A 21,571-nucleotide genomic window follows, 5' to 3' on the forward strand; every position below is an offset into this window, starting at 1 on the left:
GAAATTAATGGCCTTACAGTGCCAAGATTTAAAGACGTATTAGACAATACCAGCGGTCCTCTGAAATTAATGGCCTTACAGTGCCAAGTTTTAAGGACTTATTAGACAATACCAGCGATCCTCTGAAATTAATGGCCTTACAGTGCCAAGATTTAAGGACTTATTAGACAATACCAGCGGTCCTCTGAAATTAATGGCCTTTCAGTGCCAAGTTTTAAGGACTTATTAGACAATACCAGCGGTCCTCTGAAATTAATGGCCTTACCGTGCCAAGTTTTAAGGACTTATTAGACAATACCAGCGGTCCTCTGAAATTAATGGCCTTACAGTACCAAGATTTAAGGACTTATTAGACAATACCAGCGGTCCTCTGAAATTAATGGCCTAACGTGCCAAGTTTTAAGGACTTATTAGACAATACCAGCGGTCCTCAGAAATTAATGGCCTTACAGTGCCAAGATTTAAAGACGTATTAGACAATACCAGCGGTCCTCTGAAATTAATGGCCTTACAGTGCCAAGTTTTAAGGACTTATTATATTTAACTGACCGTCACATGTTTATGTTATTCAAATGGTTAATGTTAAAAATCTATTCGGGCTTACCGATATGCTGATGTTATATAACCAAAATCAAATGAAAATAAAAAAGCTATTGAGTTAGCACCATGTAATATGTTGGAGCTTCATTTAAAATAAGACTGTGGAAGGTTATACTTTATTTTTAATAAAGTCTTTTTGAGTAATGAACATTGCCAAGTTATAAGTACAACCTATCACAAAATTCTTGATGTATACTTAAAGAATAAATTGCGGGGTTGATGTCATTATCGGGGTATCAACGCAATTGGGTTGGTCAATGTGTGTGGAGTCCGAAGGACTCCACGCGTACTTTGACCAACCCAATTGCGTTCATATCCCCGATAATTACATCAACCCCGCAATTCATTCCTTATATTTACACCAATAGTTCATTAATTCATTCAAAAATTGTTAAAAAACTACTTCATTACATTTAAGAAAACCTTCCACTAATCCGTTCTTACCCATTCTGTAAATAGAACGACTAAAACCGGAAACATTTTTTTTCAAATGACGTCACAATAACGCGGGAAAAGATCAACCACTTGAAATCACTTTAAAACGTAAAAACATAAAACACTTCTGGCACCAATATATTTAAAATATAATAAACTAACACTTATTAAAATGTTGATCAATATTTTACGGGACATGCTGACACAATACAAACAATAACAAGATCAATAGCTTTCATGTATATTGTTATGCTATGAATTACGATCCGAACATATCCGAAGATGTTGCGTTCATCGATTGATGAACGCAATTGCCGAATGCAGTTCATTTAAGGAATGGAAGTTGAGGTGTAAATATACAGTGTTGACAGCGTTGTTTAAAAATGAACGTTCCCAACCACTCCTAGCCAACGATCTGCGCGCTAAAAACAGAAGAAATTGAAAATAAGGCAAACAAACCGGAAAAAAACTAATAAAATGAAGAACTCAAGTATATTATAGTGTGGCCTATGAAATAAAATGTATGAACAGAGGAGCAAAGATCGTGGATAAAGCTTAAAGTGACACTCTTATTCAAAATCAATACATACACATGTATAACGAACATACATTCTGAGTGATAAACATTTAACTACTTACTAACTTATTCATTTATGGAAAATATTAATTTCTGATAACAAGATTGTATATGTGTATTTCTAGCACACCGGATAGGCATTTCCGGTGATTTTAGCCGTGCTGGAAAACTCCATCTGGCATCCCCCCCATGCCAGATGAGTCACGCGCTATGACGTAATACTTTCAATTTCTATTATTAAACACTAAATGTAACCATAGTTATGCGATTTCAATAGATGAGTCCCATTAACATTAACTTACAAAAATATTCCTTAAAAAACAAAACAAAATAACCCTTAAAAGACGTGATAGCGAAGGAACTTATTGACGTATGCAGTGAATACAAATTACTGCGCGTCATGACGTCAGTAAACATCATCGCACGCGCTTTTTCGTGAAATGTACAAAAACGCGCTTTCTTATGTATTTTCTTCACAAAAAAATGTTATTTAAAGTATGCTAGAAAAATATCTATCATGTGTGTCCGTTCCGGATGGAAAAATTCGACCCTCGGACACGCTGCGTAGCCGGTAACTCGGCAAGCCTCGTTACCTGGCAACGCAGGTGCCCTCGTGTCGGATTTTTCTATCCGGAACGGGAACACATGACAGATATTATTATTACTAACTGAAAATACAAAAATATCAAATGAATGGTGAATGCTAAAAGATCTACTCTTATCTACTATCGTTTTATAAGGTGGAAAAAACGCGTGTTCTGCACCTTATTAACAAGTTAAACGCGGCATCCTTCCTAAGTACTATTGTTTTTGACATTTATTTATCTTTTTTTGGAATATTAAAACAATTGTATTTATTGTGGTAAATCTTATTTGGGAGTAAGAGATTTATAGGATGTTGTTGAATGTCGACATTTTCAGGCCTGTGCAGGATTGTAAATACTATAAATATTTTAGGGAAACTTTATTGCGACAGTTCAATATGATTTCATTTATTTGGATAGAAAAAGTCTTGTTTTATACAAATATCTCATTTAAATATATTGATTATAAAAAATATGTTAAGGCATTGTGCAAGAGCTGTTGAATCATCTATCGTATCCGTGTACCTTTCGTCCGTGTGTTCACAGATGTAGCGGCTTACAGTGGTACAATGACCATCATTCCATTTTCCACCCTTATAAATAAGCGCACAGTTTTCATCGTTTCCTGTATTATTTGGTTCACCGGGCATCCAGTTTGTGTACTCCGGAGCTGTTCCGGTTGCCTGCCACAACCACGAGCCTTCCTCTTGAAGGTCATTTAGATCCATCCAGTACGAACCGCCTAAAATATTCACGTTTATATTATATAGTATATTCTCCTTCTCTATAGAACACTAAATCTCTCATTTGAAGATGTATCTAATTCAGTTGATGATATCTTTAATTCAATTGGATACCTTAAATTGGACGTCTTTAATTATTTGAAGAGGTAGAATATTTGAGACTATGTAGATTTGAGTTCAATACAACTCATTAAATATAAATATGCCGTCATAAATGAGTTATTGGCGCCGCACTGAAGTGCGCGCCTATTATTGAATGGGAAGTTATTTTAGTTAGAGGTAGGAGCGTTTTTTTATTTGATTGACAGTTGGATTTTATTGTTATTTTATTATGATTAAAAATGCAAATGGATGGCGATTGTTGATGTTCTGTAACAGGTTAGAGTTATTGAACACCAGCTAATAATGCGGGTAAACCATAAATAGCTAAGATGTGGCTTATCAGCAAACCTATCCGATGATAAGGCGGTCAGAGGTCGAGTGGCTTATCATTAGCATTCCCTCCTTCTACAAGTATTAGATTTGCCAAAGTACGATGACGACCAAGATGAGTTCTATATATCCGAAAACAAAGGTGGTGATGCTAATTATGTTGGGCATTTATGCATTCTTAACTCTAATTTGGTTATTTAATGCTACGCTTTATCGAGTTTCGGTAACTTATACCATAGAAACCAAGTTCGTTATATCATAAGGTTCATAATCTACTGTTCTTGTACGCAAGATGAATTCAATATTTGTTTGCTACAATGTGAAATGAGCTAGAAAGTTAAAAAAATATATGCTACATTGAACCTGAAACATTTCCTGCAGCTTATGCTGTAAACGTTACCGTCAATTTAGTACAGTCTACTTACTCTGCAAATTCTGTATTTGACTTGTGATGAAGGCGTTTTCCTCTGCCGTTTCAATAACTACAAGTGATCCCTTTAGAAGCTGACACGCACTCTGCAACAGGACGTTTAATGATAAATCCGATAATCTTTAGCTTTAGTATCATACACTGTACGAGAATAACTGATCCATGATGTTTTTATAAATAAAAATGAAAAAAAGACACAACACGAATATGACTATGTACTATTATTACTATGTGATTAAGAATGGGCGAAGTGAGCGTAGCGAATAGCGAAGGAGCTATTTTAATGATTAAGATACTATTTCATGTCATCTAACTCAGTCTAAGAATACATCCTCATTGGCTGGCACATTTTAAACGCAAAACCTGGCGCAGGGATTGTTTATAGGGTGAGGTAGGATGTATTCGTTATAAATAGGTTGCAGCACCGCTAGATTACCCGAGCAAGTAAGTAGGGTTCCGCATCATGACTGAAGTGGTAGCATTCCTGTCCATGTGTCAACCAGCCGTCAGGGCAGCTGCTCACTATGATTATTAATTTTAGAAACAAATAAGCACTATTATTATTGTGATATCCGAGGAAATTAAATATACTACAGTTCATGATGGACATAGATATAACGGGACAACACGTTTTGTTAACATAAGTTGAGACTTTTTCGTCATCTTTAAACACACCAATAGATCACGTACAGATGTGCTAACTTGCTAAAGCTCAAGTTGAGAATTAAACTGACAAAGTATGACATGGAATACGTAAATATATACGCTTACAATTTGAAATGGGCCGGAAACCAGTTGAACAAGCTGATGGAATACGGAACTATATGCGATTATAATTTGACACATGAATAAACTTACGGAATACGTAAATATAATTATAGGCTTACAATTTGATATGGACCAGAAACCACACGAACTAGCTTACGGAATACGTAAATATATACGCTTACAATTTGACATGGACCGGAAACCACTTGAACTAGCTTACGGAATACGTAAATGTCTACGCTTACAAGTTGACACGGACCAGAAACCTTACTTAGTAGCATAACTTAAAGCAAGTAAAAAGTTCAGATACTTACAGACAGCCTTGATGAGAAAGGTTAATATAAAAAGTGAGTAAACGCTCTTCATTGTGTGCAACAATATGTTCAAGTAAGAAACAACATATTTTATCTTTGAATACTAGCTCCTATAGTCTTATCACGAGTTACACAACAGTTCAAACTGTCAAATGGGGTCGACTAGAATTTGTGTTAAGATAAACATCACAGGTCATACATGTTGGAAGCTAGTGTTATTTCAATCTTAACATATTTTATAATATTAACAATGTTAATAAATAAAGCATTTTAAAATGGAAATGACGGGGGTTATGTCTAGTACCTCATACATAAGCGACATTCTTGGTAGAGATTGTACTGATATCTGTGGCATTTGTTAGCACTGACACTTGCCTGATAGTATGTTTTTCTAGACTTAATAAATGGCAAAGATTAACGTGGAAAGAGTACTATTTCACTAATTCGTTGCTTTATTTTTATTAAAAAACATACAAATGATGTTAGCATATAGTTAAAAAATATAAGCCTCGATTACAAAGATTTTAGTTACGTGGTCAAAAATCCTCATTTAAAAAGCGCCAATGTATCACTCACAATTTTTAATTTTACACAGATAAAAATTGTGTTCTTGTGTTTTTGAAACACTTTATAATGTCATTACCATCTATCTATACACCAAGTTTCATATTCAGAGAACGACCTCAAGTTCAAGGTAAAAGGGTAAAAGATGCCATTCCTTCACTTCAGCATTTTCACTAATTTTCAATAATAATAATACAATGTAAATAGAAAATATCCTGTATTTATTTGTCAATAATTGTTTCAATATTTAAGTCACATAGGGTGTCCAGCAACACCCGCATGTCGCGTAACTCCGTGTTTAGCTCTGCCAGCTGACGATTTAGGGCGTCAATGGTTCCGTTTGGTGCCGGTAGTGGTTTTCAAATGCTGTCAAAATGACATGCAGGCCCCCGTCATCCAAACCAGGACGTTGAATAAGGATGGCTGTCTGTAGGGTGTCTCAGTGGGGAAGTCGGTAGCTACGGCGCTGGAAGACACCCGAGCGGTAGCCATTGGTGCAGTAGCCAAGGGCGTTGGAGCTTCCGAAGCAGTAGCCAGAAGATCGGGAGTAAGGTGAGCTGGAGTCAAGGGGGCAGCGATGGTAGCCTTAGAAGCGCCTGTCATGGGAGCTGCTACTGTAGCCATGGGAGGGGCAGCTGAAGACACGACAAATGCAGTCACGGACGCAGCAGTGATTGCCACAGGAGCGGTCTTTCTTTGTCCTACAGCTACCGCCTCTCTTCTCTAGGCATTCTTCTGCACCTGCACAGTACGGAGCATGTTGTGACATTACAAATTACATTATTACTTTATCGTTATTGTTTACATTTATGTGTTAAACCAACTAAATTGTTTTCAAAGTGGACGTGTTTATTCATCTATGACTTTCAGCGACTATTACTCCACGTTCAGCCGAACTAAGTTTCATTCAGTAAAATGAACTCATCATCTTTTGTCTTTTAGCTTTGGGTGGACGTGGACGTTGTTCGTCACGGAGCCTGGCTCTCATCTCGACCTCCGTCCCTGACGCCAGAACTGAAGCCTCGTCGCACTGGTTCTTGGAGCCCCACTGTGTAGCATACACAGAACCGGTGTCGATCTAAAACAACAACATACTGAATACAGTCACATAGTTATGGTGATAGTGAGAAGCACTTAACCTCCGATCTAACCTTTTTAGCATAACTCAACAATTCATAATTAAGCTATAAACCTTGCCTGGGAGTAGGATTCCCAGACCTTGCTAAACATGTCTCTTTTGTTAATCACGGAAACATATGGTCGTATTTTATTCCTTGAAGTGGCATAGCTTAACACGTATTAAGTTAATTTTATTAACGGAAACATGCGAGTCTATATTCTTTATGTTTTTTCCGGTTTGGTTCTTCGCTTCTCTTGATATTGTTATTGGTTTGCGAATAAGAAGTTTAATATTGCTTATTATTTGGTTTAATAATGTTTTGTTGTCCACGAATTGAACTTAGATCATGTAAGGTAAATATAAGATGCGTCTAACACAGCATTTTATCTCGCAGACCCTCGTCTCGGCAGGTAATTTTAATTTTGCATTTATCATTATCAGTCATCATAATACAAAAGTAAGACCATATGAAGGTCATTGTCACAGCATGGCGTATTGTCATTTATCGAGTCAATCTCATCCAATCCGAGCACCTCGGCAATTTTCCCTTCGAAACTCTTTACGTTTAACTTCGCTGCAAGTTTATCACGAATAATTTAATTAAGCAGTTCAGCCACATATGGTTTTATTCTTAGGAATCTTAATTATCTATGCAATATTACATTTCAGTTGAAATCAATTTGTAACATAAATTACACGTTAAAACACTACACTTTGTTTAATTTAATGAACTACTTTTACTTATGCAAAGTCATCATTTCCATTCGCAGTCCTAGGCACATCTTCCAGTGACCTGGTGCAATTCAGTTTTGTGATGTTAAATTTTAGTACGTAAATTTAAAACTGTACTCTATCAGATTGACTGTTTTGACATTATTTTTTATATTTTTGTGTCAGAATCAACTTTCTGATCAGTCATATAAAATAAATCACAGTTAGCAGCACAATATAGGCTACCGCAAAAATATTAGGCTTTATTTTCTTTTTTTAATAACTAACTACGATGTTACAATTTACAAAGGGTTACCGTATTTTGTGCAAGTGAGTCTGAAGAATAATGTGTTAACACGATAACTTAAAGAGAAAGGTAGAAAGTAAAATAACCTTAGATACAGTAGGAGATTCGTATCGTTTTCCTCGGAGTTTGGCGGTGTTAACACCTCCGGGGGACTCGGCGGTTGTAATTCTTCGGTCCACTGATCAGCCGCGGAGGGCAAGAAAGTGTCAAGTTTTCACACCACCATCGTCTTTTCCTCTCTATTTCAAGGTGAATTGATCCTTTTAAGAAAAAGCTTTAAATAACCATTAAGCCAATAAAATTGGGGTCAAATTATTCCAAAGAAAAATCACCATTTAAAAACAAACTCTATAAATTGCGCAATCCGCCATGACAGTTCTTCCAAAATGACTGTTCAACTCTAGGGCAGCAAGAACTGTTTAAATCTCTCTTCTAAATAATAACTCAAGGAAAAATGTGTACTCAAGGTATAAAAGTTTCAGGAATAATGACATTTTTTATTCACAGTGTATTGAGCATGTAAAGACACTCATTATTCTTTTATATATATATATAATGAGATTTTTCCCCTAGCGGAAAAACATTTGACGTATGTGTGACTTCATACCTTAATGCAAAGGAACACGGATAACGTCATATTAACATTGCATGTTTGCGATGGGGAAAATCCGTGGAGTAAAACGAAAAGTGGGGGTTCCGCGAGGACTTTACTATAACCGTTCACAGAGTTCAGTATTGGTAACTCGCAGATATCTTAAAAAAAGATGATCCGACAGTTTCTGTGAACTACCGCCCAATTTCATTGCCAGGTACAAAGGTGTTGTACCGGGTTGTATGCAAGCACATCCTCAATCACCCTCGAACTTTTTTACATCCTTTTTTACATTCCACTGTCAATCATCTTTCTTTCCTTTATACACCATTTTGTAAGGCCTTTAATGAAGGTCTTGAAGTTTGAACGGTGTTTTCTTTTGTGTGTCAGCAAAACCTCTGACAAAATGGTCTGCTCGTAAAGCTACAAGAATCAGGAGTTCGCGGCAACTTCCTGTCATGATTTCGTGATTACTCAGTAAACCTCGTTTCCGCAAAACACCCTACGCTCGGGTCGGAATGAACCTATCTTACACTCTCGGCCATGGAAGATACTTATAATCTTGCCCACGGGCGAAGATAAAATGCCCGTATGGAACTTCTTTTAATGGTTACCACATTGTAATTACCTCCCTTGTTGAAAACTGTCGTCTGTAGCGCATCATGGAAACCTTGTCTTGTGGCAATATTTAGGACGCGAGTTAATCATTTCTCGCTTCAAATGTCACCAGAAAACAGTTTTCACGCACCTTTCAAGAAATAATGCTTCACTCTTCTTTGAACTATTTAAAGACCGATCAGACCATTTACATACTCGGAATCACTGCGCGAATATCCATGACAACCACGAATTATTGCATATCCGTACGCAATTATTTTCACTAAGCACAAAAGAGTTCCGGCAAAAAAATACATTTTTACTTAATTTTGTTTAACTGAGGTGGGAGAAAAAGCATCTACCATAAGCGCTCGTGTAAGATAGGTTCATCCCGACCCTCGCGCAGGGTTTATTTGCGGAAACTCGGTAAACCTCGTTTTCGCAAAACACCCTACGCTGGGGTCGGAATGAACCTATCTTACACTCTCGACCATGGAAGATACTTATACTCTTTCTCAAAGACACCTTAATCATATATAATGTCTGCTATACAAAATGTAAAATGGAATGGCACAAGAGTGTATTTCACCCCTCACACCATCACCTTTAAGTAATAGGAATTACTCAAGAATATGGAATGTTTTCCAGAACACGTCCGGGATAGTCCTTGCATTTCAGTTTTTAAACGGTTTCTTAATAGTCGAATTTCAACATGCCCTGCCTTTTGCTACCACGGAAATACACGTTTGCAGGTCATCTATGCTAGAATACGTCCTAAGTGCAGTAAATACACTAAGTACCCTTAATTGCCAAAAAAATGCCTAAGCAGGATGGAAGTCGAAAATAAAACTCACCAATTCCAGACAATTTCATTTAAATTCGAAAATCAGAGAAATACTTAGTCGCGAAGTAAATGTTTAATTCATTGTACATGTATATGGAAATACCGCCGCCGTCGTCTACGCGAGCAAAAGCAGAATCTTTATAATTGTTGAGAATTACATCATGGATTCGAAACGCTTTTGATTCCTAGTATCTAAACTATCCCCTTCTCATCTAAACGTTCTTATCTCCCTCCGTTGTCTCTTTTTTATCTCCCTTATTCAGGTTCTATATTTTTTTACAACTTGCTTAGCCTAAATCTGATGTACTGCATTTATACAAGTTCGTAGTTGTAACATAATTATTCATGCATATTTTATGTTCTGAAGTGTGCATTATACCGCTTATTAATGCATATAAATGTATATAAATCCATCCGGAGAGAAATATTAAAAGCTCTGTTTTCCGTTTCAATATATTAATTACAAAATAGTTTGACATACTATGACGTGTTGTTTGACCTATATGTTGATAAAATACGTTAAAATAAATTAAACTCATGGTGACTTTCGGATACGCTAACCCAATAAATATGCTCAAAATTTAAGGATATTAAGCGGAACCAGTACTCAAAAATGGTACTCAAAAATGGTGTAAAATTTATTCGTACTGCAAACATAGTGAACGAACACAACACATTTCTTATAAAAAGTCTTATTTCAAATAAATATTTGAAATAAATAGATTAAATAATTTTGATAGACAGCCGTTTTGACACAGTATGTAATCAAATATACATGGCACAATTTATTGGATAAAAAAGATCTGTCAGCATCTTAAATAGATTTTATCTTGTCGCTTCATAGTGTCATCTTCTTTATTTACATGTACACATATTTGGCGTTTTCACTCTCAGAATGGGGCACATATTTTATGTAGACATCGCCCTGATCATCCGTCTTCTTGTACGCCACGTCCGTTCCGTTATATCCCCTAGTAACGTACGCACCCTGACCAACCTGCTCACCCGGCACCGTTTTCCCGCTGACCAGGGAGCCGTCAAGATGGAGCTCCGCGTAACCAACGTTATTGAGTTGCGCGGGATGGTGTATGTGTTCGTAACCACCGTTTAAGAACACTGCAGGCTGATTTGGTTGGTGTTTCCAGTTGGCGGTTGAACCATTTCCGGTCGACGAGTGGTGGTAGGACGTCGGCTCCATGGGTGGATTTGCGTACGCCTGGTAATACGTACCACTCTGACCAGTATACTGAAACCATATATATAATATTTATATATATATATATATCTCTTATCAACAAATACCAAAATCAATCATTTAATAAAGTAACATTTCTTTGTTTGTGATTTATTCAATGTAAAACAAAAGTTTGACAGCGTTCATATTCTAGTGCAGCATTATGCATCACATTTACTGCTTGTTTATCTCACGAGTCAATCAATCGATAAATTAGCCAATACCCCATTTGATCGATCGATTAATCAATCAATCTTTATAACAAATAAATGAGTTAATACACATTCGAATTAAAGCCGAATGAGCAACTCCAAAATGCAATGCGTTGTACCAGGTGGGCTGAAATATCTAAACAAAACTTACGTGGTAATTCTTTGGTATATCTTCCGTTGGACTTGCGGCAAGCCGGCGTTTGACAAAGGTGCCAATTACGAGCAGAGTGAGGAACAATAAGCCGGCGATGACGACCCCAATGATGATGTACTCAAGCGTCCCGATTTCGTCTTTATCATCAACCGGTACGTCAGGTCGGGGAGGTGAACTCACTGTCATAGGGAGATACTATGTTAAAATTTCAGCGCTAAAAAGTGAGTAAGTAGGTGAGCATTGTTGAGTTTTGCAGGTATGTCTGGTAACAAAGATAGAAATCTACCAAAATGCATATCAGTAGCGCATATTATATACATTATAAGTGTTATAACTAATTGACTATGCGCCAATTGGGGGCGTAGTTAGCCCTCTATTCATGTGGATTCACAATTGTGCTGGGAGTCTGGGGCATGCCCCCTCTCGGAAAACTTTGAAAACAAAGGTGCATTCTGGGCGTTCTGAGGTGCTTTATTTAATTCTGGGAAATGGACCGATTTAGGATGATGCAGTCAAGTACGTATGCTGCAACTTAATGATTTTTTTGTCAGAATCATGAGTACATGTATTTAGCCGCGTACTCGCGTATAGGTACATAATTATGCGCCTGCCAATGGTAGCCGCTCCACTGATCAAAAGCCAGCGCCTCGATATTAAAAGTAGGCACATTCACGAATCGAAATGGAAATGACCTATAAATAATAAATTACTTTTAATTATTACATCTCAGAGTAACTAGATCTAGTTGTGGGGTTTGTATTTAGATATGCTCATTTTTGTAAAGCATGTTAATGTACCTGGTTTGGGATTGCCGACGTTGTACATTTGACCAACGGCATAGTCGCCGAGTGAGCCAGGTTCCAGGATGTCGTTCTTGATGGCATTGTCAACGTCCGTCTTCATTGCGCTTTCAACGTCAGAAGTTTTCTCGCCCGAACGTTCTAGAACCACGGCGGCGTCAACATGCACGCTTCCGGCTCTGAAAGGGATATATTATTTGAAGAGTAACACCATTTTTTAATATTCGTTCCGATGTATAACATTGTGTAAGAGAATAATGGCTATGCTTGCTTCAAATAAATTTGTATTTGGAAAAATAGGGAAAACTTACCGGAAGCGGTAAATTTTGACAGATTTAAATCCTTGCAATCCTTCGAATACCGACTCAAGCTGAAATTACAATCAATTGTTTACAAATGCAACTAGCATAAGTTACACAGAACACATAAAAGAGTAACGAGAATTAGTGAACACTATGGAAATAAGATCTAAAGATAAATCTCACAGTTCATACAATATACAACTTATGATAATCCGTTTAACTTCAGAACAATTGTTACTGATTTACGCAGACTTTTGAACAGGTTTCATCGTCATGAATGAAAAGTAAGACGTATACCCTTGGTAAAACATAGTCCCTGAGCTCTGCGAACTGTTCCGAGTTGGGGTTGTCATAGCGATTGTCCCATAGCAACTGTGACAGGACAATCATGAACGGCACCTCGCGCTCCACACTCACAGTAACTGATATACACGTCGATAAATAGTGTATTTATTTAACGTATATAATATATAAATATAAATATATATGTGAACTATTTACTTAAAGTTCCACGTCAAAAGAAAATACACAAGGGGTGGTATATATAGAGTACCGTTACGATGCCTCTTCATGTTTGGACAGTGACGATATTGTACTCACTCTAAGCAAAACTTAACACGGCACCTACCTGCCTTGTCGCAGTCTTTAAAGCACTGGATGATTCCGGGGGCCTCCCTCTGCGCGTGCTGGGTCAAGGTCGCGCTGACCCCTCCTCCCACTGTAATCGTGCCTCCCCAGCTGAATAGGAGGTAAGCGCACGCCGAACCGTCGAAAATAAAATCGTTGACGTCATCCCCCGTGTCTAGTGTACGCGAGAATGTAACGTACGTTCTCCCGTTAGTAACGTTACCAGATATGACGTTGACGTTTTGTTCATCATCTGCGATTGGTTGCACGTAGCTGTTCGTACTCAGATGCCTGTAACAGTTGGAGCGGTTTTGTATTGACTTTTACATATAGAAAGACGAAACGCCTAAATTCAAGATACAGTCGAACCCCGTTAGCTCACAGGGAAAATTACCTCGAACCTTGGAAAATTCGAGCCGAGCGGGAATGCTTACCTTAAAATAAAGAAATCGATCCTTTACATCCCGTCCAACCCAACGAGGAATTCTAGCCAAGCGATTTAGAGCCAACGTAGTTCGATATGTAAATGTTTAGTTTGAAAAGAATGATAAGTTATTACTATCACAAAGAGTCCATTACCTGTCCGAGACGACTGGCGACCCGTTTCCATCCATCCATGCCATATACCCATCGGCACCAAACTGTATATAACAGAATAATACTCCAAACTTTATATTTGAAATTTGTTGTAAAAATTGCTCTTTCAAGAGCAATTCTCCTAAACCTTAATAGCGATAGCGGTTACACAATATAATCAGGCACTTGTCTTCGGGACGTCTCCGTAAATAACTTTTACTCGCCACATTCAAGTGTGCGTTCTGGAGTCTGGTTTACGTGTGTGAGAAATAAGACTCATATGTACGGAATGCCGTATAGGCCATCGCCTATGAATGTGTTGATCTGAAACTCGATACTCGTTAGTACGATAATGATAACGCGACAGTACAATGATGAAAACACGACAGTACGATGATGAAAACACGATAGTTTATCGCATTATCATCATCATACTGTCGTATTATCGTGTTTTCGTTATCGCCCTGTCGCGTTTTCATCATCGTACTGTCGCGTTTTCACCATCGTAGTTCCGTGATTTCGCGTTTTCATCATCGTAGTATCCGTGATTTTGCGTTTTCATCATCGTAGTATCCGTGATTTCGCGTTTTCACCATCGTAGTTCCGTGATTTTGCGTTTTCATCATCGTAGTATCCGTGATTTCGCGTTTTCACCATCGTAGTTCCGTGATTTCGCGTTTTCATCATCGTAGTATCCGTGAGTTCGCGTTTTCACCATCGCAGTTCCGTGATTTCGCGTTTTCACCATCGTAGTTCCGTGATTTCGCGTTTTCATCATCGTACTTTTGATTATCAGAGTTTTATTAAATCCATTTTGAAACATTTAAGAACTCCCCTTTCTGGGTGTGGAGCCCGTTTCATTAACGATTTTTACCGATTTTATTAGTAAAATGAAACTATTTTAGTGTCATAGTTTCATTATTCATATTTGCGTGAATTTGAACTTTAGCCGGTATTAAAAACAAACACAACATTGAGGAAATGGGAACAATGAATGTGATGCCATTTGTGAAGTTTATACAGATTTAGATTTAAGATGGTTGAAGTTACGACGAAACGGTATCCTGAGTCTCAAACGTAAACGAACATGGCCAAGTTTTATATTATAATACAAATCGCACAACTGAACATACAGTGCAAAAGATGGTTTTAATTGGCTGGACACATACACCATAATAGTTCCGGGCGTATACTTTTATCTAAAAGGTATTACATAATATGCACACGTATTTTTAATATAAAATTTACTTTAAAAATTCTAGCTCCTTACCATTCTGTTCTCAGCGTTTAGTCCGATAGCCATCCATTGGTTGACCTGAATGTCGGCCCCGACTGTGAAGGTTATGACCCCAGTGGTCTCGTTAAACACCCAGGAGGCGCTGAACGATCCCGTCGGGCTGTTGTACGCCCCGTTACATCCCTGTCCATCGCCTGACGACCGCGGGTCTTCTGAGTTGTGAAAATGCGGGTGGCAAAATTCATTAAATTTACCAACAATAGTGGATATCATGACCCTAGTTATTTATGCTGATCATTGTGCCGGACGGGCGCATTTACTGTACGATGAATTACAGAAACTTTAATAGTAAGATGAATGTCTACAAAGTAATAAAATAATGGATAATTGATATGAATGGCATGTCTAAGTAAATGAAAGCATTTGGTACACGAACGTAGGTCAACGCTGGTTGTCTCATACTAACCATAGAAGTCTAGAGTAAAGAATCCGCGATGTCCGTACGCCGAGTTGCTAGTGTCCCTCCCGTGGTATTTGAGCTCGTCCCGATAGTAGTAGTTCGGGATGGATGGGTTGGAGCCCGAGTGTTCAAGCCCCGAGTTGGGCACGTGGTGGTAGTTTCCGGCCGGCTGCCCGCGCGCCCAGATCACATGCATAGCTCCCGGAAGTATGCTGTGATCTGCCGGGTCGTTTGCATTTACTAAATGGATATGCGAAGCGTTAAAAACCATCTATGTGTTCGTTCTGTAAACGTTTACTTTCGATTTTCAATCGTGCATAGTAATGTATGAATATATATATACATTTAAGTACATAATCCTATAATAAGACATCCTTTATTTCAATGTTAACTATATATATTATATTTATAAAGATTGAAAATCGCACCCTTCTTTCTGAAGAGTATTGTGGTGTAGCCGCCGTTCTCCTCGCCAATAGCGGCTGTGAGGCTGTCGGTGCCGCCATACTCGGTGTCGGCCAAGGGTGTGGAGCGGTCCCGGGTGTAGTAATCCCCCACCCTGGATAACTGCCCCACAGCCGACCCGATCACAATGTCAGTGCAGTCCATGGCGTGAATACCGTCTGTAGAAAGAGAACAAAGTGGCCATGGTTGTCGGACACGTGCGAGGTAAGAATGTATTGTAGATGCATGTCGGAAAGACACAATGCTGAACTATGTATATACAAATAAACGTTTCAGAATAGTGTTTCACATCATCAAATTGAAGAGAAAATATCAGTCTTTTTGTGTTTGTTCTTATTTCAACTATATAATATTTTTTTTATTAATTAAAAACCTTAATCACGTAAGACCATCAGTGTTCCAGTGTTTACAATGGTTAACGTCAAATCACAGGCACGAAACTATGTCTGTTCGTTAATGGTTTTCATAGAAAAAAACAACAGATTACCTATTCTTTTTGTATATAAAATTTTATAATATAACAACTTTGATGATGCGCATGAAATTGTTGTTTTCTCGATATACACTCGGTCCTACTGTTTGTTTGTTTTTATGCATTAACACGTTGAAGCATCTTATTGTAAACATATGTTACCGAAGAGGTAAAATTTCCTGTATGTCGGTCTGTTAGAAATAAAATACCTCAATGAAATGTGTTTATAACCTAGGAAATCCATTGTTGGAATCCGACTTCCTAAACATGAACAATAAACGAACTAGCCTTCTTTAAACCGGAACATGCCTAACATGGAAGTGTGCAGAGGATGTTCATTGGCTGTTTTTGATTACATTTTGACACGTATCTATAAGGTTGATAGGTCCGTGATTTTGATAAATGTGTCACAATAAAAATTCTTGAAAACGCATTTTAAGTTTTGGAGTTTGAAATGCGAAATTGTTAACCCACTGATAACCGACCTGAATCTTTCGGGTGCTTGTTCAAAACTGAAGGCACTTTTATCGGTCTTGCGTAAAGTGAAACATTAAGGGCTCTGGATTCGGTTGTTCATGTCGTGAATGCAGATAAAATGGATACGAAAATACGAAGATAAGACAATAAACTACACCTGTTCGAGTGAGGGTAGCTTTTTTCGTATATAATAATAGCTGGTATTAAAGTGATACTCGTATTAAAATCAATACATACAAATGTATTTCTGCACCTTTCTTTCAAATTAAACACGTTGTCCTTCATAAGAACCATTGTTTTCGATATTAATTAATCCTAATTCAAACAAATGTATCAATTGTGGTACTGCTTATTTGGGAGGAAGAGTGCATCTTTAAAAGTCACTCACCGCCCGTCGTTGAACTTGTTCCAGCAAATTGGGCGCCACAACTTCCACCACCGCCTTCACCCTCTCCTTCACCCACTCCTTCGCCCTCTCCTGGCAGATTCAAATATATTTTGTCATTTAAGAGTTGTTCAGTTTGATTGAATAACTGTATTGCGATTAGCTCCCCACTGTTTCCTATTCACTCCAATTTACAATTGCCCTTTCCCATGTTTCCTTCTCCCTCTTGTATCAAATAACATTTTTCGATTTGAGCGTATGAAGAAGTTCAACACAATCAACGGTATATCCTTATTTTACAGAAATAACTGTTGTTTAAAGGCAGCCAAGTGATGATACTTCAACGCTTTAAGTTGAAAAAAAAAGCAAAATCATGCGACAAAAATGAAACACATTTTGAAAAGTTTAATTTCATACGGCCCACTACACAAACTGTATGCACCTATACCAAATACATCGATCTTAGATTGAAATCTTTACTTGTTTCTTGTTGTTTCAAGTAATAATGGTTGTTGTTGTAAAAAATATTGCTTATTTTTATTTCTCTATTGCTTTTGGTGGTCGTAACAATACATTTATGTCGCGTATGTTTTTTTTTAGTACATTTCAAAATTAGTTGGCTGCCTTTTAACTGAACATGTTATTATACAAAAATCACATATGTATACAAATTCTGCATGTTTTCCGATCAGACCTAAAGATTGTATTTATATATTCAACCGGATTGTGATGAAAGATGGTTGCTCATTAATTTACCCTGATTTTTTGGTAGATAAGATACTGAAGTCACAATCATTTGAATGAGGAATTATTATTTAACAGATTTGACTTCCCTAACTATCCCATTCCCCCTCTCATTCGCGTTTAAAAGCAAAGGAAAACTTACTTAAAATTTAACCCTAAACCCCAGCTTAACAGGGGAAGAACATCGTGCTTTTTTAATACTATTGATGCACGTTTTTTAAAACTATTTCAAACTAAACGTTTAATTTGTCTATTCATATTTGTTTGTTAATTAGTGCAGGTAAATGTCATGTAAACACGGCTACCTTCTCCTTCACCCTCGCCCTCGCCTTCTCCTTCTCCTTCAGCATGTGCGTCGGCTACAACAAAGTTCAATTTAAATTAATCGTAAGATTATGTAATAGACATTTTTTCTTATATTTGTTCGTCAGCAAAATACCAGCACCGGGTGTATCAACCTGTAATACCCAAGCAGTTTAAAACAGCATAACTAACTGTACTTGTTTTACAACAATCACGCAAATGCAAGATATATATGTATCATGTATACACATTTCGCAGGGAACAATCAGGAATCCGACCCGGATCGCTAGATTGCCATTCTATCAGCCAAAACCATCTGACAACTGCGTCGGTGTATTTTTCACTGCTTTATTGTATTTCTATAATCTATTTTGTATTATCAACTGCGATTGGTCAATGTGTATTTCTTGGGACGTGTCACCTCCTCATCTGTCTCTCTCTATATATAAATATATATTCAAGATACGAAATGGCCAGGATAAAGCACATGTAGTCGATATCTTAGCAAGTTCCACGTACCACAGGATTGAGAAAAGCACAGCTCTGGAGAGAAATATCTTTCTTGGTGATAATTTATTGTGTTTCCTGATTTCGATCCGAAGGCAAAAAGAAGGTAAAACGTGTCGTTTGTGATCCGCATGTCGGCGCTGTCTCCCGTGTCGAGAGCGCGTGAAAACGTGTAATTAACGACGTCAGCGCTGAGATACGCTGACTCGAGAATCACGTTTTGACCCGCGTCAATGGTTGGCGGTGCCCTGTTTGGTCCAAGGAACCTATAAAGAGGGGCAGGGAATTATTGTGTGAATTGAAATACCAATATCCCACTGTCAGCAGGGCGCATATTCTATGATTGATAACGAAACATGCAACATAAGTTAGAATCCAATCTATCTTTACCTCAATTATTTGATAAAATTCACTAGAATTGTGCCTTTTTTGTTGTTACACACCTGTCGGAGATCATGAGTCCTTGGTCACCCGCATACAGCAATATCGCATCAGACTGAAACTGAAGTATTAAGGTGTCAAGAAATGCATACGAAGCAGTGTACTAGAAACATTTTGTAGATATCGAACCGATGTTAATGGCACGACCCTATTCGGTAGCTAAGGCCATTCCTTATATTATATGCATGGATTACTACAATGTAGAGTTTACTCCGAATAATAAATAACTCGCGGTTTCTGTCGACGGAGCGCAACTAACCATTTGTTGATCGCTTGAGATTCCGACTCCAATCCAATTGGTCATGAAGTCCGAGATGCCCTGGAACACGACATTCACAGTGAGGCTGGTGGCATTGTAGCCCCAGGTCAGCTTGGAGACATTGCATCCCTTGGGACACCACTCGGTCGTCGACCCCTCCGCTTCTCCCTCGCCTGAAGTGGATGTTATTAATGTATTTAAGAAAATCAAACTGATTGTGTTTAACTTTGTCCAACTTTTATGCAGTTATCTCCCCTGTCGCTGCGTTCAGTGGTTACCGTTATTTTATGTTTCTGTTAAACGGGGTGTAAATCGTTAAACCGCATTTTCAATAGAAAAGTAATTACTTGATCACGTAACAGTGCCGTCCATACGTGATTTGCTTGGTTATAGGAACTTCTTGCATAAATATCTCATCGCAAAGTTGTACATTTTTTCTTCTTACTAACAGCAGCTTTAGAAACAAATGTTCACATGTTTACACCTTCATCCCCTCCTTCGGCTTAAGACATTTTTTATTGGACAACAACGTTGAAATAATGCCAACTTAATGAAATATGATGACAACGTACTCTATCTTGTATTTGACTACTCTAGTAAAATACCGAGTTACTTTTGGTTGAATTAGTACTTTAAAAAGAAAGTTGCCTTCTCTTACCTTCGCCTTCACCCTCGCCTTCGCCCTCTCCTTCGCCCTCTCCATCGCCATCTCCATCGTCTTTAAACGAAAAGGAAAAATCACTTGTATTTTAACCAAAATAGCAGCTTAACAGGTGAAGGACATTTTGCTGTTTTAATCATATACATGCACAATTATTAAAATCATTTCAAGTCGAACTTTTAATTGGTCTATTTATATTTGTTAATTACACACATGTATGTCATGCAAAAGGGTTACCTTCTCCTTCGCCTTCTCCTTCTGCAAGTGCGTCGGCTGCAAGAAATTTTAATTCAAAATAATCGTAGGAATATGTAAAAGACACTAATCATATTATATATCACCCTTATATATCACCCTTATATATCGCAGCAGACACAAAGAAGAATCGGAGGCGGATTGCTGGAATGCCGGTCCATCGGCCATAACCATAGGGTGTCGATTTCACTGCTAAACTGGATTTATATACTCTTTTTATTGTTATCGGTGGATTATCTTTCACAGCAAATTTCCTATGTGTATTTATTACATTTAATGGGAACAAAATAACCAGCACATGTCGTCGCTAACTTAGGAAATGACACGTACCACAGGATTGGGAAAGGCACAGCTCTGGAGAGGAATATTTTTCTTGATGAGGATTTATTGCATTTCCTGATTTTGACCCGAAGGCAAATAGTAGGTAAAACGTGTCGTTTGTGATCCGCATGTCGGCGCTGTCTCCCGTGTCGAGGGCACGTGAAAACGTGTAATTAACGAGGTCAGCGCTGAGGTACGCTGATTCGAGAATCACGTTTTGATTCCCGTCCATTGTTGGCGCTTCCCTGTTTGGTCCAAGGAATCTGTAAAGAGGAGTTTGAATTGCTATACCACTATCGCACTAATAGCATGAAATATAATTTATAATTACTAATAAAATGATTTCGTATGTGGCGAATTAGGAAGAATAGATTTGTTTTTTATGCGATTGGCATTCATTTTAAAATACTGGTTCAAAATAGTACACTGCTGTGACAGAAAGTATTCAAAGGTTGTGTATAAAACGATGTTAAATGAAATTGAAATTAACCCAAGAAAAATTAATTGGGCAGTAAATGTTAAAAATATGTTGTGTAATTATGGTTTTCATGAAGTCTGAATTGCCCAAGGGGTGGGAACACAAAAACTTTCATCAGTATTTTTCAGCGTCGAGTTAAGGATATCTTTATCAAAAAATGGAACAGCAGATTAGAAAACTCAACTAGAGCGTCGTTCTATAAAGTGTTTGCAAATTTTGGGTTTCAGGCATATTTGAAGAATGTAAACATTAATAAATATAAAATAGCATTAACTAAATTACGACTATCATCACACCGGCTCTCGGTTGAGACTGGAAGGTGGACAAACACTCCTAGAAATGATCGCTTATGTAGAGCATGCAATAACTTAGAAGATGAGTTCCACCTCTTATTTGAATGTCTTTTGTACAAAATCATACGATGTAAATACATTAAGAAATATTATAGGGAGAGACCGAGCATGTTTAAGGCAGTTTCTATGCTAAAGTCTGAAAATGCAAACATCTTAAAAATTTTAGCTGTATATATATTTAAAGCATTTGAAATGAGGAAAACGTATATTCACGTATAGATTTCTAATGA

The 21,571-nt window shown here is 37.7% G+C and overlaps 2 protein-coding genes across 4 annotated transcripts in view; both read right to left on the reverse strand.

Moving 5' to 3' along the window:
- Positions 1-1,273: 1,273 nt before the first annotated feature.
- On the reverse strand, positions 1,274-4,956 carry LOC128212827 (low affinity immunoglobulin epsilon Fc receptor-like). Its single transcript, XM_052918170.1, has 5 exons — positions 4,884-4,956; positions 4,238-4,323; positions 3,797-3,887; positions 2,722-2,938; positions 1,274-1,457 (listed from the first exon to the last, which is right to left on the reverse strand). Exons 1-5 carry the CDS (start codon positions 4,933-4,935, stop codon positions 1,439-1,441), a joined length of 465 nt encoding a protein of 154 aa, XP_052774130.1. The 5' UTR covers positions 4,936-4,956; the 3' UTR covers positions 1,274-1,438.
- Positions 4,957-10,243: 5,287 nt separating this feature from the next.
- Positions 10,244-21,571, reverse strand: part of LOC128213719 (uncharacterized) — a 34,034-nt gene continuing 22,706 nt past the window's right edge. Inside the window, exons 18-35 of one of the 3 annotated variants that reach the window (XM_052919740.1) lie at positions 20,520-20,773; positions 20,172-20,207; positions 19,932-19,991; positions 19,274-19,446; positions 19,017-19,075; positions 18,586-18,839; positions 18,069-18,122; positions 17,023-17,112; positions 15,649-15,843; positions 15,227-15,460; positions 14,794-14,972; positions 13,527-13,588; positions 12,949-13,238; positions 12,618-12,742; positions 12,330-12,388; positions 12,016-12,197; positions 11,216-11,397; positions 10,244-10,864 (exon numbers count right to left, since the gene is read on the reverse strand). In XM_052919740.1, the coding sequence (XP_052775700.1) occupies positions 10,478-10,864; positions 11,216-11,397; positions 12,016-12,197; positions 12,330-12,388; positions 12,618-12,742; positions 12,949-13,238; positions 13,527-13,588; positions 14,794-14,972; positions 15,227-15,460; positions 15,649-15,843; positions 17,023-17,112; positions 18,069-18,122; positions 18,586-18,839; positions 19,017-19,075; positions 19,274-19,446; positions 19,932-19,991; positions 20,172-20,207; positions 20,520-20,773 (2,875 nt within the window). In that variant the 3' untranslated portion in view covers positions 10,244-10,477. The remainder of the gene's footprint in view (positions 10,865-11,215; positions 11,398-12,015; positions 12,198-12,329; positions 12,389-12,617; positions 12,743-12,948; positions 13,239-13,526; positions 13,589-14,793; positions 14,973-15,226; positions 15,461-15,648; positions 15,844-17,022; positions 17,113-18,068; positions 18,123-18,585; positions 18,840-19,016; positions 19,076-19,273; positions 19,447-19,931; positions 19,992-20,171; positions 20,208-20,519; positions 20,774-21,571) is intronic. The other 2 variants (XM_052919741.1, XM_052919742.1) reach the window with 2 other exon arrangements.

This window comes from Mya arenaria, chromosome 13 (assembly GCF_026914265.1).
Source record: "Mya arenaria isolate MELC-2E11 chromosome 13, ASM2691426v1".
Lineage (NCBI taxonomy): Eukaryota > Metazoa > Mollusca > Bivalvia > Myida > Myidae > Mya > Mya arenaria.

Coding starts and splice junctions, on each gene's coding strand:
- LOC128212827 (XM_052918170.1), bottom strand. CDS start 4,935: ATGAAGAGCGTTTACTCACTTTTTATATTAACCTTTCTCATCAAGGCT. Junction 4,324..4,883: donor CTTTCTCATCAAGGCTGTCT/GTAAGTATCTGA, acceptor TAATAATCATAG/TGAGCAGCTGCCCTGACGGC. Junction 2,939..3,796: donor TCAAATACAGAATTTGCAGA/GTAAGTAGACTG, acceptor TGAATATTTTAG/GCGGTTCGTACTGGATGGAT.